The sequence below is a fragment of the Dipodomys merriami genome, unplaced genomic scaffold, assembly GCF_024711535.1.
Source record: "Dipodomys merriami isolate MVZ:Mamm:240054 unplaced genomic scaffold, mDipMer1.0.p SCAF_2, whole genome shotgun sequence".
Taxonomy (NCBI): Eukaryota; Metazoa; Chordata; class Mammalia; order Rodentia; family Heteromyidae; genus Dipodomys; species Dipodomys merriami.
In genome coordinates this window covers 20,839,436-20,856,721 of record NW_027203381.1, presented here as the reverse complement: position 1 = coordinate 20,856,721, position 17,286 = coordinate 20,839,436, and the positions used below count along the sequence as shown (strand labels likewise).

Here is a 17,286-nt window from a genome sequence, read left to right as displayed (position 1 = left end):
AGTGAAAGTACTTGTCTGAGCGTGTGGCTTAGTGGTAGAGTGCTAGCCTTGAACAAAAGAAGCTCAGGGACAGTGCCCAGGCCCTGAGTTCATGCCCCAGTAGTTGCACCACACACATACACAGACACAAACACAGTTAAACACTTAAAAGTTTATACAGTTGTGTTGTAGAATAAACACAAACATCGTCTAAGAAAGGGTTCAGGTTCTTTTTTTTTCTTTTGGTCGGTGGTGGGGCTTGAACTCTGGTCCCGGACGCTGTCCCTCCCTCTGCTCTTCAGCTCCAGGGAAACGCTCTACCACTTGAGCCACAGCGCCACTTCCGGTTCTCTGGGTGGTTAATTGGAATAGAGAGTCTTACAGACTTTCCTGCCTGGACTGGATTTGAACTGCGATCCTCAAATCTCAGCCTCCTGAGTAGCTAGGATTACAGGTGTGAGCCACCAGCGCCCGGCAGTTTCAGGTTCTTTTTAAAGACACGTCGGTTCAAACGAGAAATTAAAATACAACTAAGAAAAGAAAGACATGCTGTTGGCAGCAGTCATTCTTCTCATCTTTTATCCACAGAGGGCGCGAAGAGCTGCAATTTAGCACTCATGGTCGTCGATCTGTCTTGAGTCCGTCGTCATCAGCCTTCCTTATGCAGGCTGTATCGCAGCAGTTTGGAGTCCGACTAAAAACCACAATTCCCAGAAGCCCCGGGCCCGGCGGGGGCGTGGCCAACGGCGTGTGGGCGGGCCCTCCGAGCGCGCGGGTCGCTTCTCCCGCGGAGTGTGGTGCGTGGAGTGGCGGGAGCGGCCGCGATGGAGGCGCCGGGCGAGAGAGAAGCGCAGGTGATGGGGCTGGAGCGGGCTTGGCGGGCCTCCGGGGACGGCGCCTTCGGTACCCACGCGCCGCCAGCGGGCCTCCTGTGCACACGTAGTGTTTTCGATTCCTCCCCATTCGACGCGTCCCCTCGCACCCCGGGAAAGGGCGTTTCCCTTCTCTTCCCAGACCGTCCTTTTCCTTTTTGCCGGGCCCGGCCTTAAACGCAGGGCCTGGGCGCTCTACCCCTTGAGCCACAGCGCCGCCACTGCCAGTTTGTTTTCTGTGTATGTGGTACTGAGGAATCGAACCCAGGGCTTCATGCGTGCTAGGCAAGCACTCTACCACCGAGCCACCTTCCCAGCCCTCCCCCCCCCCCCCCCCCGACTCCCGACCCCATCTGCTGTATCAAAACTCCAGTGCGGGACCCGAGGACCCGGACCCACCTCCTACCTTGTCCCACCGCTGCGCACTGCTGCTTCCCGCTGGAGTGTTCACTCGGAAGCCGCATCCCGCCTCCGGCACTGAGAGGTTTTGTCGTGTGTTTGAGACAGCTTGTTTTTTTGTATTGTTTTGTTTTGTTTTTTTTTTGTCGGCCCTGGGGCCTGAACTCTGGGACTGGGCGCTGTCCCTCAGCTCTTCAGCTCAAGAGTAGGGCTGTACCACTGGAGCCACAGTACCACTTCTGGCTTTTTCTGCTTATTTGGTGCTGAGGAATCGAACCCAGGGCCTCATGCATGCAAGGAAAGCACTCTACCACCGAGCCACCTTCCCAACCTGAGACAACTTGTTTTTCAAACCATGCACCTGTAATTATGCTTTCCCATGTGTGCATTAAACAAAAGCATTGCCAGATATCCTGAGTTTGCAGCTTTGGAAAGAATAGATTGGTCTCTGATAATTTTGACTTTTGTGCCATTTTTTTCCATTGTGTTCACTTTTTTGTGTTATGTATGTGTGCCAGTCCTGGGGCTTGAACTCAGGGCTTGGGTGCTGTCCCTGACCTTTTGTCCTCAAGGCTGGTGCTCTACCACTTGAACCACAGCTGTTCTTCTGGCTTTTTGCTGGTTAATTGGAGATAAGAGTCTCAAGGATTTTACTGCCTGGGTTGGCTTTGAAACATGATGCTCAGATCTCGCCTCCTGAGTAGCTAGGATAGGGTCATCCTTAAGTTATGATGTGATGTGGAACACCACAATTGTCATAGAAAGTAATTTGTTTTTGAGCACATTTAAGACATATTCTAATGGTGCTGTTATACTATAATATTTGCCTTTCTTTTATGGTTAGGTTGCTGCATGGTTGAAGAAAATTTTTGGTGATCATCCTATTCCACAGTATGAAGTGAACCCAAGGACCACAGAGATTTTGTATCACCTTTCCAAACGTAACAAGATCCGGGACAGGGATGCCCATCTGGTAATAGAGGACTTGAGACAGAAAGCAAGTGAATATGAATCAGAAGGTGAGATCAAGTCTAGAATTTTGGATGAAATAATAGAGATAATCAAATTTTATCATACCAAACTTTACAAGATTTGTATATACTACTCACTTTTCTTGGGGGGGGGGTGTTCAGGCATGGGGCCTGAACTCTGGGCCTGGGTGTTGTCCCTCAGCTCTTCAGCTCAAGGCTAGTGTGCTACCACTTGAGCCATAACACCACTTCCAGCTTTTTTTTTTTTCTGCTTATGTGGTGCTGAGGAATCAAACCCAGGGCCTCATGCATGCAAGGCAAGCGCTCTACCACTGAGCCACCTTCCAGCCCTATACTACTCATTTTACTTCTTTATTTTACCTAGATTTGATCCCAAGTCTGTTATAGTACTACTTTCCAAATCGTATATTACATTATAATACATTTTATTGGCACTTTAGTAGCAAATTGTGAATAGTAAAAGATAAAAGCCTGAACTTACTAGCTTAACACAAGATGTCTTGTAGCTTTTATTTTACATTTTTTTTAGTCTGTTTCCATGCTTTAGTCACAAGAAACATTCAGGTCATGGTAGTTATGAAGTGGAATTTCCTCTTAGGCATATGTAGTATGAAAAAGTGCATTCAAGTCACCTATTGATTGATTGATTGATTGATTGATTGATTGTCCATTTTGGACCTTGAACTCAGGGCCTGATAGTCATCCCTGGGCTTTTTTTGTTCAGGCTACCACTCTACCACTTGGAGCCATAGCACCACTTCCAGTTTTCTGGTGGTTCAATGGAGATAAAAGTCTCATGGACTTTACTGCCTGGGCTAGCTTTGAACTGCCATCCTCAGATCTTTGCCTTCTGAATAGCAAGGAATATAGACATGAGCTACCAGCACCTAGCCTCACCTATTGTTTTATAGTACAAACTACTAAAGATAGAAAAAAAGTTAAAGAAAAAATTTTGAACTGAGAGTCTCACACCTGCTGGATGGACCCAATATTGCTGCACTGTGCCTCTGTCCCTTTTTTGCCCTGGTTATTTTTCAGATAGGGTCTTTTTTTGGGGGTTGGGGGGGTCCGGTTGCGGGGCCTGAACTCTGGGCCTGGGCGCTGTCCCTCATCTCTTCAGCTCAAGGCGAACACTCTACTGCTTGAGCCACAGCATCACTTCCAGCTTTTTCTGCTTATATAGTGCTAAGGAATTGAACCCAGGGCCTCATGCATGCAAGCCAAGCACTGTACCACTCAGCCACCTTCCCAGCCCAAGACAACTTGTTTTCAATAAAGCCCTGATACATACTACAGCTTGAATAGACCTTGAAAGCATTTTTCTAGGTGGGACCACAGTCACCAGGAAACACATGGTATATGGTTCATGTGAAATGTCTAAAGTAGACAAGTAGAGACAGAAGAGGGGTTGTTAGGGTCTCATGAGTTGGGAGATTTGAAAGTGATAACTAAAGGATGTGGGGCTTTTTGTGGTGATGAAAATAATCTGGTAAGGGTTGGGAAGGTGCTCAGTGGTAGAGTGCTTGCCTTGCATGCATGAGGCCCTGGGTTCAATTCTTAGCACCACATGCGCAGAAAAATCTGGAAGTGGCACTGTGGCTAGCCTTGAGTTGAAGAGCTGAGGGACAGCGCCCAGCCCAGAGTTCAGGCCCCATGACCAGCAAAAAAAAAAAAAGAAGAAGAAGAAGAAGAAGAAGAAGTTAATCTGGCATAAATTGTGTTGATGAATATACAACTCTGACTATTGTAAAGAGCTAGTGAATTGTATAATTTAGGTGAGTAGATTATATGACGTGAGTTGTACTCCAATAAAGATAGTGAAAGAAAAGATACCTTAGTACCTGTGAAATTCTCTTGTCTTTTCAGCCAAGCATCTTCAGGACTTTCTCATGGAGAGTGTGAATTTCTCTCCTGCCAGTCTGTCTAACACAGGGGCCAGGTATCTGAATGCTTTGGTTGACAGCGCTTTGGCCCTTGAAACAAAGGACACCTCACTGGCAAGGTAATTATTGTTAACAGTTTAACAATAAGAGAGCATGCTATAAGGCCTTAACCTAAAAACTTGTTAGTTCTCAAAGTAATCCTGTATAGAAAATTAACAGAACACCAAATTTTAATTAACCCATTACTTTTGTTAGTGAATAAATTCAGAGAAGTTTTATATTGGTTAACTTTGTAGTGTTTTTTTCAGGATTTGGTTGAGAAGACATTCTTCTTGTGTATTTGGAAAGAAAATTGAGTGTAGGTTAGGGACCTTCCTTCTTTGTGATAGACATTTTACTTGTATAAATGACATGGCTCCAGAGGTTTGGTTTAAATAAGTTCTCCAAACTAGTAAGTGGCAGAATTGAGTTTCTAACCCAATCTGAGTCCAGAATCATTTTTGGTCATATCTTAGCTAGGACTACTACTACAATTAATTATAATCAGAACTGCACAGCTGTTCTGCTTAATTTCCAGAATAAATGTCTAGAATTTATAAATAAGCTTTGAGAGTAGTAGCTGGGCGCTAGTGGCTCACACCTGTAATCCTAGTTAGTCAGGAGGCTGAGAAAGATCTGAGAATTGTGGTTCAAAGCCAGCCCAGGCAGGAAAGGCCTTGAAACTTTTACCTCCAATTAACCACCAGAAAACTGGAAGTGGCGCTGTGGCTCAAGTGGTAGAGCACTTGCCTTAAGCTGAAGAGCTGAGGGACAGTGCCCAGGCCCAGAGTTCAAGCTCCATGACCACCACCACCACCAAGAGCAAAAGAGTAGTATTTTGGGTATATGGCAGTAGCAATATAGACTTAGTTATTCTGCAGACACCAAATACCAGTTTTAAGCTCAGTGTATAAATACTGGGGAAATAGAGATAAATAGATACTACCTTTACTTACAGTCTCTGCTTACAGTCAAATGGACATGTGAAACAATAGTGAGAAGGCTGTAACATTACAAGAACATTCAAACTGTAAGCAAAATGACAAAGATACTAGTCCAGGATAAAAATGAATCATCCAGAATTTTGAAGGACAAATGGAACTTTGCCAGATGAAATACATTCCAGACAATGAGAAAGCATGTTAAAAAAAAAAACAAAAACGTATAAATTGCTGGGCGCTGGTGGCTCATGCCTGTAATCCTAGCTACTCAGGAGGCTGAGATCTGAAGATCACAGTTCAAAGCTAGCCCAGGCAGGAAAGTCTGTGAAACTCTTATCTCCAATAAACCACCAGAAAACCAGAAGTGGTGCTGTGGCTCAAGGGGTAGAGTGCTGTCCTTGAGCTGAGGAGCTGAGGGACAGCGCTCAGGCCCAGAGTTCAAGCCCCATGACTGACAAGAAAAGAAAAGAAAAAAACATATAAGGGGGGTGGGGGGAGGATGGGAAGGAATGGGAAGGGGCAGCAAAGGAGGAGGCTACAATGCTTGATAAGAAATGTACTCATTATCTTGCCCGTGTAATTGTAACCTCTCTGTACAGTATTTTCACAATTAAAAAAAAAACAGAAAAAAAAAACATATAAATGATAGGTAGCTGGGTGCCAGTGGCTTCCATGTGTAATCTTAGCTACTCAGGAGGCTGAAATTGAGGATCACAGTTTGGAGCCAGCCTGGGAAAATCCTTGACACTCTTACCTCCAGTTAAACACACACACACACCAGAAAGCGACTCTTACCTCCAGTTAAACACACACACACACACACACACACACACACATGCACACACACACGTATATGAAACAACCTGATTGCATAAGAATCTACATAGAAATAATGTCATTTTTAGAAATGACAAGTAGCTCATTATTGTCCTTAATGTATATAAATAACCTGAGTCTTCTTTTAGTTTTATTCCTGCAGTAAATGATTTGACCTCTGATTTTTCTCGTACCAAATCCAAAAATGAAGAAATCAAGCTTGAATTGGGAAAACTTGAAAAAAATCTGACTGCAACTTTAGTATTAGAAAAGTGTCTACAAGAGTAAGTGAGTTGAAAGTTGACAATTTGGGGCTTGGGTGTGGCTCAGGTAGCAAGACATTTTCCTAGCAAGCAAGCACAAGGCCCTGAGTTTAAACCCTACTACCACTGGGGGTGGGGAAAAGTGTTGGTGATTTTGACTTTGACTAACAAAGGCGGGCATCAGTGGCTTATACCTGTAATCCTAGCTACTTAGGTAGCTGAGATCTGAGGATTGAAGTTCAAAGCCAGCCCCAGCAGGAAAGTCCATTGAGACTCTTATCTCCAGTTAGTCACAGAAAAAGCCAGAAGTGTCATAGTGGCTCAAGTGGTAAAGTGTTAGCCTTGAGCAAAAGGAACTTAGAGACAGGGTCAGGCTCAGAGTTCAAGGCCCAGGACCAACCAAATGAAAGACTAGTGAAAGGTTGTTTTGGGAAGTAGGTAGAATTTTAATTTTTTTTTAATACTCATTTAACTGAGGAGGAAGAGAAGAAGAAAATGCTTTTAATTTTACTTCTAAAGGGATCTCAAGAAGGCAGAGCTACATCTGTCTACTGAAAGGGCCAAAGTTGACAATCGTCTTCAGAACATGGATTTCCTAAAAGCAAAGTCAGAGGAGTTCAGATGTGGAATCAAAGCTGCAGAGGTATGTATAAAGGATGGAATACAACTAGCTCTTTTTCATTTCATCCTCACAAGTAGGCAGTATTAGTTGTCTCTTTTTAAGAAAATTTGCTGAAAGGTACATGACTTAGCACAACATCCAGAGTCAGAGTTAGGTATTAGGCTCTGAAATTCAGGCCCTTACATTTAGAACCTATCTTGCTATATAAAATATGAGTCTAAAATGGATTTATTTGTGTTACATACTTTTAATTCCAGTAGTTGGGAGATGGAGGTAGGAGGATCTAAAATTCAGTGCAACCCTGGGCCTTGAACTGTAGGAAGTGAAATCCTATAACATAAAAGAACATAGATTTCTCCTGTGATTTTTAGCTCCTCTTTACAATGTTTAAAATATTCCCTGGTTGTCACTTTCAAAATAACATTTTAACTGAATCCTCTTGTATTTATAGGAGCAGCTGTCAGCTAGAGGCATGGATGCTTCTCTTTCTCATCAGTCCCTAGTAGCACTGTCAGAGGTGAGCTTCTTATCTTAGTCTACTTTCTGCTGTTGCAACAAAATACCATACTGGATATTTTATAAACAGTGGAACATTATTTGGTTCAAGGTTCTGGAGTCTGGGAAGTCTAAGCTTGGAAGGTCATATCTAGGTGGATCTTATCTAGGTGGATCTTCTGTTATGCCTTAGATGGTAAGAGGGAAAGTAAGTATTAGTCACTTATAAGAAATGCTTGAAAGCTGGGTGCTAGTGGCTCATGCCTATAATCCTAGCTACCTAAAGGAGGCTGAGATCTGAGAATCACAGTTCAAAGCCAGCCTGGGCAAGAAAGTCTGTGAGACTCCCAATAAACCACTAGAAAACTGGAAGTGGCACTTGGCTCAAGTGGTAGAGTGCTAGCCTTGAGCTGAAGAGCTCAGGGACAGTGCCCAAGCCCAGAGTTCAAGCCCCATGACCAACAGAAAACAAAACAAAGAAATGCTTGAACTTGTCCTTTTCATCAGTCACCATTTGTACCATACGGGCATTAATCTATTCATGGCTAATCACCTCTTGGAGGTTCCTTTTGTTTTGTTTTTCCCCGTGTACATCAAAAGATTTGAATTTAGTCTTATACTTGGGTGCTCTACCACTGAGCCCTTTTGTGCATGTCTTTGTGTGGGCACACCAGTCCGGGGGCTTGAACTCAGGGCCTGGTCACTGTCTTTGATCTTTTGTGCTCAAGGCTAGCTCTCTACCACTTGAGCAATAGCTCTACTTCCAGCTTTTTAGTAGTTAATTAGCTGTGAATCTCAGACTCTCTTGCCCAGGCTGGCTTCAAATCCTGATCCTCAGATCTCAGCCTCCTAAGTAGCTAGTATTACAGGTGTGAGCCATTGGTGCGTGGCTTTTCCTCACTATTTTCTTTTCCTTTGTACTTTTTTTTTAAATCTTTTTGTGGCCTAGGTATTGAACCCAAAGCCTCACACATGTTAGGCAAGCTTTCTATATCACTGAGCTGCATTGCCAGCTATACCTTTGTACTTCATGTTCATCAGTATTAATATCTTTTTTTTTGCCGGTCCTGGGGCTTGAATTCATGGCCTGGGTGCTGTCCCTGAGCTTCTTTTGCTCAAGGCTAGTGCTCTACCACTTGAACCACAGTGCCACTTCCAGCATTTTCTGTGTATGTGGTACTGAGGAGTTGAACCCAGGGCTTCATGCACACTAGGCAAACAGTCTTACCACTGAGCCACCTTCCCAGCTTAGTATTAATAACAATTACCTCTTGAGCTCTGTATCTTAACATTTTTTTTTTTTTTGTCAGTCATGGGGCTTGAGCTCAGAGGTAGGGTGCTGTTCTGAGCTCTTTTTTGCTCAAGGCTGACACTCTACCACTTTGAGCCAGAGCTCTACTTCCGGTTTTCTGGTGATTAGTTGTTGATGAGAGTTTCACAGACTTTCCTGCCTGAACCATGACTTCAAATGATGTCTTCAAACCATGATCCTTAGATCTCAGCCTCCTGAGTGAGCCACCAGCGCCTGGCTGTTTGGTTTGTTTATATGTTACTTTAGGCTAGCATCTTTATTGGAGTCAATGAAACATTATTGGCTTATTTATTAAATGTAAACATCTGGGATGCTATCTTTGGTGTTCCCCTCTCTTTCAGTGTACAGCAAGTGTACAGGTCCTCAAACTCTTGTGACTTCAGAATCTCCAGTTTATTCTTAGTAAATGGAATTGTAATTTTTCTATTTTAAGTATCTTGTTTCCATTGGAGGCCAATTTATTTGAAGTTCTTTGATACTTCATGTAAAATATTTTTGGGTGTAGCGCAGTGGTACATTGCTTGCCTAGCAAGTATGAGGCTCTGGGTTAGATCTGTAACACCATAAAAAAAAAAAGTTATACATGTCCAAACAGTAATACTTTCTTGTGTTTTATTTCAGAAATAAACTATTTCATTGCATTGTAAGTATTTGCTATGCTGTAACTTTTTTTACTTTCAGAAACTTGGGGAGTTAAAACGACAGACTGTACCTTTGAAGAAAAAATTGGAGTCTTATTTAGATTTAATGCCGGTAATTATTTTCATGAGTTTTTCTTTAAGTCATTTTTCTCTAACTTTCCCAAAAGATACTTAATGGTCATAAAAATAGTGAGTTTGTGTTTAAGGATTTAGTCAGTGTAGGCGAGTATGATGGTTCAGTCTGTATTGTCTAAAGCAGGAAGATCTCAAGTTGGAGGTCAGCCTGTGTTCCATAGTAAGACACCCCCCCTATATATACACAAACACACACATATGTGTGTATATATATACATACATGGATACACAAATATAGACACACATACGTGTATACATATACTATATGTATACATGTATATACATGTATATACAACATATACTCTCATCTCCAATATATACACACATATATGTATCTATATGTATATATGTATGTATCTGTATATAAACATATACATATATAGATTAGTAAATAAAGTCAGTGAATTCCAATATTGAATGCATGTTGGATACTTTGCGGCATGGTATTTTTCCCCTTTGTATCTGATTTGAAGCACTACAAATCTTTCATTACTTTGTTTTTCTTTAAAAGAATCCATCTCTTGCTCAAGTGAAAATTGAAGAAGCAAAGAGAGAATTGGTAAGAGGTTCCCATTTTTCTTTCTTCAAATTTCTTAAAAGCAGTAAAATAAATGCTGATATAGCTAAAGCCCCTTTCATCTTTTCATCTTAACTAGATTTTGGAAGTTAACTGCAGTACCAGAATTGTTCTGTTATTCTCATACATCTTGTAATATTGTTGGGTTATCTTTGTGTATATTTTTCTTTTCATGAAAAGTGCATGATGGTATTTTATGTGTTTTAAGGCTTTACATAGCTATCCTAGTAGAAAAGAGGGATTGAAAGATACAGAATATTCTAGTTACCAATGTTCTACTTACCAAAGGCAGGGCAAGAGTTATGAGCCAGTGCTAGAATACATGTGCAGGGCCCTGGGTTCATCTGAAGCACTGCCAAAAAGGGAAAAACTCTGTGGTAGCACATGCTTGTAGTCCCAGCTACTCAGGCCTACCTACCCTAGAGGTTAATAATGCAGCAAGTCTCACCTAAAAAAAGATAAAAAAGAATTAGCAAAGGCATAAAGCTAAAATTGGAAGACTTTTCTAAGCAGTGGCAAGTGATAAGGTATGGCTATTTAAGAGTATACAGCCTGGGGATGGGAAGTTGACTCAGTGGTAGCGTACTTGCCTTGCATGCATGAGGCCCTGGGTTCAATCCCTCAGCACAACGTAAGCAGAAAAGGCTGAATGTGGCGCTGTGGCTCAAGTGGTAGAAGGCTCGCCTTGAGCTAAGGGACAGCCCTCAGGCCCAGAGTTCAGGCTCTATGACCGACAAAAAAAAAAAAGTAACAGCCTTAGTGTTTATGCCAGGTATGGTTGGCTCATGCCTTTAATCTCAGCACTGAGGAGGCTGAAGCAAGATGATCATTAGTTTAAGGCCAGCCTGGACTATAAAATGAATCCCAGCTCAACACACACACACACACACACACACACACATGAATCCCAGCTCAACACACACACACACACACACACACACACACACACACACACACACACACACCCCACCCCCCCAAGGTAGCAGCCAGCCTGGACTATAAAATGAATCCCAGCTCAACACACACACACACACCCTAAGGTAGCAAGATTTTATGTTGAAGGCCAGCCTAGGACTATGAAATGAATCCCAGCTCAATACACACACACACACACACACACAGCTAAGGTAGCAAAATTTTATGTTGAAGGCCAGCCTAGGACTATGAAATGAATCCCAGCTCAACACACACACACACACACACACACACACACACACACACACACACACACACACACACACACACACACACACACACACACACACACACACACACACACACACACACACACACACACACACACACACACACACACACACACACCCCACCCCCCCAAGGTAGCAGCCAGCCTGGACTATAAAATGAATCCCAGCTCAACACACACACACACACCCTAAGGTAGCAAGATTTTATGTTGAAGGCCAGCCTAGGACTATGAAATGAATCCCAGCTCAATACACACACACACACACACACACAGCTAAGGTAGCAAAATTTTATGTTGAAGGCCAGCCTAGGACTATGAAATGAATCCCAGCTCAACACACACACACACACACACACACACACACACACACACACACACACACACACACACACACACACACACACACACACACACACACACACACACACACACACACACACACACACAGCTAAGGTAGCAAAATTTTATGTTGAAGGCCAGCCTAGGACTATGAAATGAATCCCAGCTCAACACACACACACACACACACACACACACACACACACACACACACACACACACACAGCTAAGGTAGCAAAATTTTATGTTGAAGGCCAGCCTAGGACTATGAAATGAATCCCAGCTCAACACACACACACACACACACACACACACACACACACACCAAGGTAGCAAGATTTTATGTTGAAGGCCAGCCTAGGACTATGAAATGAATCCCAGCTCAACACACACAAACACACACACACGTAGCTAAGGTAGCAAGATTTCATATTGAAGGCCAGCCTAGACCTTGTTTGCTTGCTTGCTTTTGTCCTAAAGAAACCAGGTGCTGGTGGCTCATGCCTGTAATCCTAGCTACATAGGAAGCTGAGATCTGAGGATCATAGTTTGAAGCCAGCCCAGGCAGTAAAATGCCTGAGACTCTCATCTCCAGTAAACTACTCAGAAAAGGCCAGAAGTGGCACTGTGACTTAAGTGGTAGAGGGTTAGCCTTGAGCAGAAGGAGCTCAGGAACAGTACCCAAGCCCTGAGTTCAAGCCCCAGAACTAGAAAAAAAGAAACCAAGGCTGTGCATATAGCTTAGTTTTAGTGTATTTGCTTAGCAAGGCTCTGGGTTTGATCCCAGTACCAAAAAGTCAGTGAAAAAATAAAATTTGTTCTGATATTTTTTCTCCTCTCATCTTAAATATCATTAGAAATTATAGCATGTCATCTTTTCATTTGAGATATGGAATTTATGATATCTTTTTCTTCTTTTAGGATGCCATTGAAGCTGAACTTACAAAGAAAGTAAACTTGATGGAACTGTGACTAGAAATATGCAGGCTGGGATTGTGGCTTAGAGGTAGAGTGCTTACCTAGCATGCATGAAGCCCTGGGTTCGATTCCTTAGTACCACATAAACAGAAAAAGCCAGAAGCGGTGCTTTGGCTCAAGTGGAAGAGTGCTAGCCTTGAGCAAAAGAAGCTCGGGACAATGCTTAGGCCCTGACAATGCTCAGGACTGGCAAAAAAAAAAAAAGAAAGAAAAAGAAGAAGAAAGAAAGGAAGAAAAGAAATACATAAACATCTTTTCCCTAACAGAGTAAAGCAAATAGGACTTTAAAATATTTTCCTTTAGCTTTGCTTAATAGCAATTTTTGTGTTCTTGCATGATGTCCTTTGATAATTCTTGTTCTGTATTGCATTTTTGTACCAAAAAATATATGAAAAAGCACTTTCTGTTACCTGTTTGTTTTTGTATGTGGTTGGCAGTTAAGAATCTTCAGTGGTTCTATTAGGTGAACATAACAAAAGCTGTCACACGTGCTTCTATCAGCAGTAAGGTTTCGCACTTTTTTCTCTAGGGGTTTGCTGCTGCTGTTCTTTCTGATCAGTTCGTCTGCTTACCTCTAAATGTTAATATATGCAGGAATTTATTTTATGAAGAAAATATGACCTTTAAGTCAGCAGTAGAAAAATAGATAATTCTACATATAGGGCTAGATCCATACTTCAGGTCTAGGTTAGGATAACTCAAGGAACAAAGATTAAATAAAAAAAAATTTAAAAATAAAAGTACTAAGCCAGGTTCCAGTGGCTCATGCCTATAATCCCAGCTACTTTGCAGGCTGAGACCTGGAAGATTACAGTTCAAAACCAATCTGGTCAGAAAAATCTGCAAGACCTCATCTTTAATTAACCAGCAAAGTCCAGCTGGAGGTGCAACTCAAGTGGTAAAGCGCCAGCCATGAACTAGAAAGCCAAACATGATTGTGAGATTCCCTAGGTTCAAACTCCAGTACTAGCAAAAAAAAAAATACAAAATAAAACCTTAAAGTAAAGGTACTAAAGTATATCAGGGAAGTTTTAATGTTTTTCTTTTTGTGTATAAGTCAATATTGGGGCTTGAACTCAGGGCCTTATGCTTGAGGCTGGTGCTCTACCATTTGAGTCGCACTCCAGTTCTGGATTTTTGGTAGTTAGTTGCAGATAGGAGTCTTGGATTTATCTTAGCCTCCTGAGTAGCTAGGATTACAGGCATGAGTCACTAGTTGTTGGCCCCACTAACATTTTGGTTTTTAAATAACCCTAGTATCAGAAGTGTATGACCAGAATTCAGAAACTGTAAGTGAAGTGATTGAATTAGTTGAGTATTTTGACATACTGCAAATTCCTGCATGGCAAATCTTCCACAAGTAGAATCAAAGGATATGATGAATGTGTTACAGGGAAAGAGGAAGAGATTATTCGATTATTCACTATATTTGTTTATACTTTCATGTTTAAAGTTTTGTACCATCTAATTAAAAACCTCTTAAAGCTAGGTGCCGGTGGCTCTCGCCTATAATCCTAGCTACCCATGAGGCTGAGATCTGAGGATCTCAGTTCAAAACCAGCCCGGGCAGGAAAGTCCGTGAAACTCTTTATCTCTAATAAACCACCAGAAAACTGGAGGTGTCGCTGTAGCTCAAGTGGTAGAACGCTTGCCTTGAGCTGAAGAGCTGAGGGACAGCGCCCAGGCCCAGAGTTCAAGTACCACGACTGACCAAAAAAAAAAAAAAAAAAATCTTCGTTTTTTTTTTCTCTTTTTTCCTGTTTCATTACTGAAGCTCTAAAAAGAAATTAATTTTGTCTCTTCTTTTGGCCAACCAGGAGACATTTGTAGTTCCTTTAGAAACTGTCCATATTCTTTGTCAAATATATTTCTTTTGTTTTTTTCTTAACAATTTATAAGAACGTTAAATATTAACTAACCATTTGTGATTTATTTGCAAATCTTTTTTTAAGTTTGTCTGGGTTTAATTGCAGTGCTTCTGGCCAGCAAGACAATAGCAAATGTGACAAAACCAAAGGAATAAAAACAGCCAGAGCATTGTAACTTAGCCTCTTTGTCTGCTCTTCAGAATTCTGAGACTAACATGTAAGGAAACCTGGGCAAGTCTATTGAAGGAAAAGAGGAGGAATCCAGCAGAGCCTTGTCCCCAACCCTCTCAAGAAACAGCCAGGCTAGGGACTTGGTTCAAGTGGTAGACTGCTTGCCTAACAAATGTGAGACCTTGGATTTAGTACCCAGTACTGTAGCAACAAAAACAACAGTAACAAAACACTGACTACCAATTGCTGGGTTAATAAGGCCTTGTTAGCTCGGTAACTTAGCCCTTCTTAGATTGTCTAGTCCCAATTAAGCCATCAGCTGACTACAAAAATCAAACTAACCAAGCCAAAAGCTGAACTGATTTGGAATGCTAATTATATTTGCAAAATCTCATTAGTGTTATCCAAGGACCTGGGAGAAAGTGTGTATATGCTACAAAGTGTCTGCCCTTCCCCCAGTTCCACTCTCCAACTCTTTTTTTTGGGGGGGGGGTCCGGTCGTGGGGCCTGAATTCTGGGCCTGGGCGCTGTCCCTCAGCTCTTCAGCTCAAGGCTAGTGCTCTACCACTTGAGCTACAGCACCACTTCCACTTCTTTTTGCTTTATGTGCTGCTGAGGAATCGAACCCAGGGCCTCATGCATGCAAGGCAAGTGCTCTACGACTGAGCCATCTTCCCAGCCCAGAAATGTAGTTCTTTTCTTTTCTTTTCTTTTTTTTGGGGAGAGGGGGTCCAGTCCTGGAGCTTGAACTCTGGGCCTGGGCGCTGTCCCTCAGCTCTTCAGTTCAAGGCTAGCGCTCTACCATGAGCCACAACGCCACTTCTGGCTTTTTTCTTTTTGCTTATGTGGTGCTGAGGAATCGAACACAATAGCCTCAGGCATGCAGGGAAGCACTCTACCACTGAGCCACCTTCCCAGCTGTCTCCAACTCTTAGGAAACAATTTGTTTGGTGTCCCTATAAGTGGAAATACACTAAAAAGGGAAATCTCGATTTTGCTCACTCTACCCAGGCTAACATCACAATGCCAGCCCACACAGATTTTGAGTCTTAACCAATTCCAAGCAGGAAATACACAAAGAAATCACACATATGCAGGAAGAGAAATACAAAAACAATAAAAACCTAGAGTAGGTAGTTTAGTTGACAGTGTTGGCAGAACTGCTATTTTTTTTTTTTTTGTTTTACTTTGTTTTGTGATGGTGGTATTGAGGCTTGAACTCTTAAGAGTTTTTTGCTTTCTAGGCTTTACCATTTCACCATGTCCTCACCCCCAATAGTAAGTTTTCAACAATAACAATAGAAGTGAGCAGTAAAGGGGATGATACCTTTAAAATGTGTTTAACAGAGCCACAAGAATAGTACACACCTGAATCTCTGAACTAGGAAGGCTACAGCAGGAGGATTGAATTTTAAGGCTAACCTGGGATACATATTGAGACCCTGTAAAGAAAGAAAGGAAGAAAGAACTATCAAGTCTAGCTGAGAGGGTTGCTCAGTGGTAGAGCGCTTGCCTTGCAAGCATGAGGCCCTGGGTTCGATTCCTCAGCACCACATAAGAAAAAAGAAAAAAGCCGGAAGTGGCGCTGTGGCTCAAGTGATAGAGCGCTAGCCTTGAGCTAAAGAGCTGAGGGACAGCGCCCAGGCCCAGAGTTCAGGCCCCACGACCGGACCACCCCCCCCCCCAAAAAAAAAGGAACTACCAAGTCAAAAATATGTATGTAAGACATAAAAAAAAACCCAGTAAATTTAAAAAGATACAAATACAAAGCAGTACTCTGCTGTGAACTGTCACTCCCCCATACATGCTTAATTTATGTGTACAGAGGAGGTGATGGCATGAGAGTGTTATGCCAAGGTCGCAGGACCCCCACCAAGAAGACCACGGAGAGTCAGACACTACAGCTGTTTTATTTAAATGGGCTGCAGCTCCGGCCTTCTCCTACACTCCGACACAGCCCAGGAGGAGAGGCCCAGCTTAGGATTTGCAGGTCTTAATAAGGGCACACAACCAGGTGGTTTAGCACCACGTGTTGCTCTGCTCTGAAACAAGCAACAAATGGTCACTGCCTCAAATACTCTAACCTTTCAGCTATCACTAGCTTTATGAAATGTCTCCAAATTCAGATGTCTGAATTCTAGTTTAACAGAGTGGCACAACTGGACATAGATGAAAATGAGCTAAGCAATTCAAAGGCAGTGATAGGAGGGAGGGAATGAGAGGGAAAGTGGGAACAGCTTATGCTAAACAAAAGGAAAGAAATGTAAATATCACCTGATAGGGAAGAAACAGTTGTATTGTCAAAGCTCATAGAATTCACAAACTTTGGGGCTGGGAAGGTGACTCAATGGTAGAGTGCTTGCCTTGCATGCATGAGGCCCTTGGTTCAATTCCTCAGCACCACATAAGCAGAAAAAGCCAAATTGGTGCTGTGGCTCACCTGGTAGAGTGCTAGCCTTGAGCTGAAGAGCTGAGGGACAGCGCTCAGGCCCAGAGTTCAGGCCCCACCACTGACCAAAAAAAAAAAAAAAAAAAGAATTCACAAACTTTATAGACCATGATAATGACAGTTTGCCTTGCAAAGGTTAAAATGTATTTGTAATGCTGGAGGGGATGTGGAGAACGAGGAACGCTATTACACTGCTGGTGGGAATGTACACTCATACAACCACTTTGGAAAGCAGTCTGGAGGGTCCTTAGAAAGCTAAAGATTGACCTCCCTTACGACCCAGTCATACCACTTCTAGGCATCTACCC

At 42.5% G+C, this 17,286-nt stretch overlaps 1 protein-coding gene across 1 annotated transcript; it reads left to right on the top strand.

The window, feature by feature from the left end:
• Positions 1-739: 739 nt before the first annotated feature.
• Haus1 (HAUS augmin like complex subunit 1) lies at positions 740-14,514 on the top strand. The gene is made up of 9 exons (XM_070029229.1): positions 740-833; positions 2,095-2,269; positions 4,109-4,244; positions 6,071-6,205; positions 6,704-6,827; positions 7,258-7,323; positions 9,295-9,366; positions 9,901-9,948; positions 12,434-14,514. Exons 1-9 carry the CDS (start codon positions 804-806, stop codon positions 12,482-12,484), a joined length of 837 nt encoding a protein of 278 aa, XP_069885330.1. The 5' UTR covers positions 740-803; the 3' UTR covers positions 12,485-14,514.
• Positions 14,515-17,286: the final 2,772 nt, after the last annotated feature.

Bases quoted from the DNA above. Each gene is read 5' to 3' on its own strand.
- Haus1 (XM_070029229.1), top strand. From the start codon at position 804: ATGGAGGCGCCGGGCGAGAGAGAAGCGCAG. The intron at 834-2,094 runs GTGATGGGGCTG...TTTTATGGTTAG, and splicing joins CGGGCGAGAGAGAAGCGCAG to GTTGCTGCATGGTTGAAGAA. The intron at 7,324-9,294 runs GTGAGCTTCTTA...TTTTACTTTCAG, and splicing joins CCCTAGTAGCACTGTCAGAG to AAACTTGGGGAGTTAAAACG.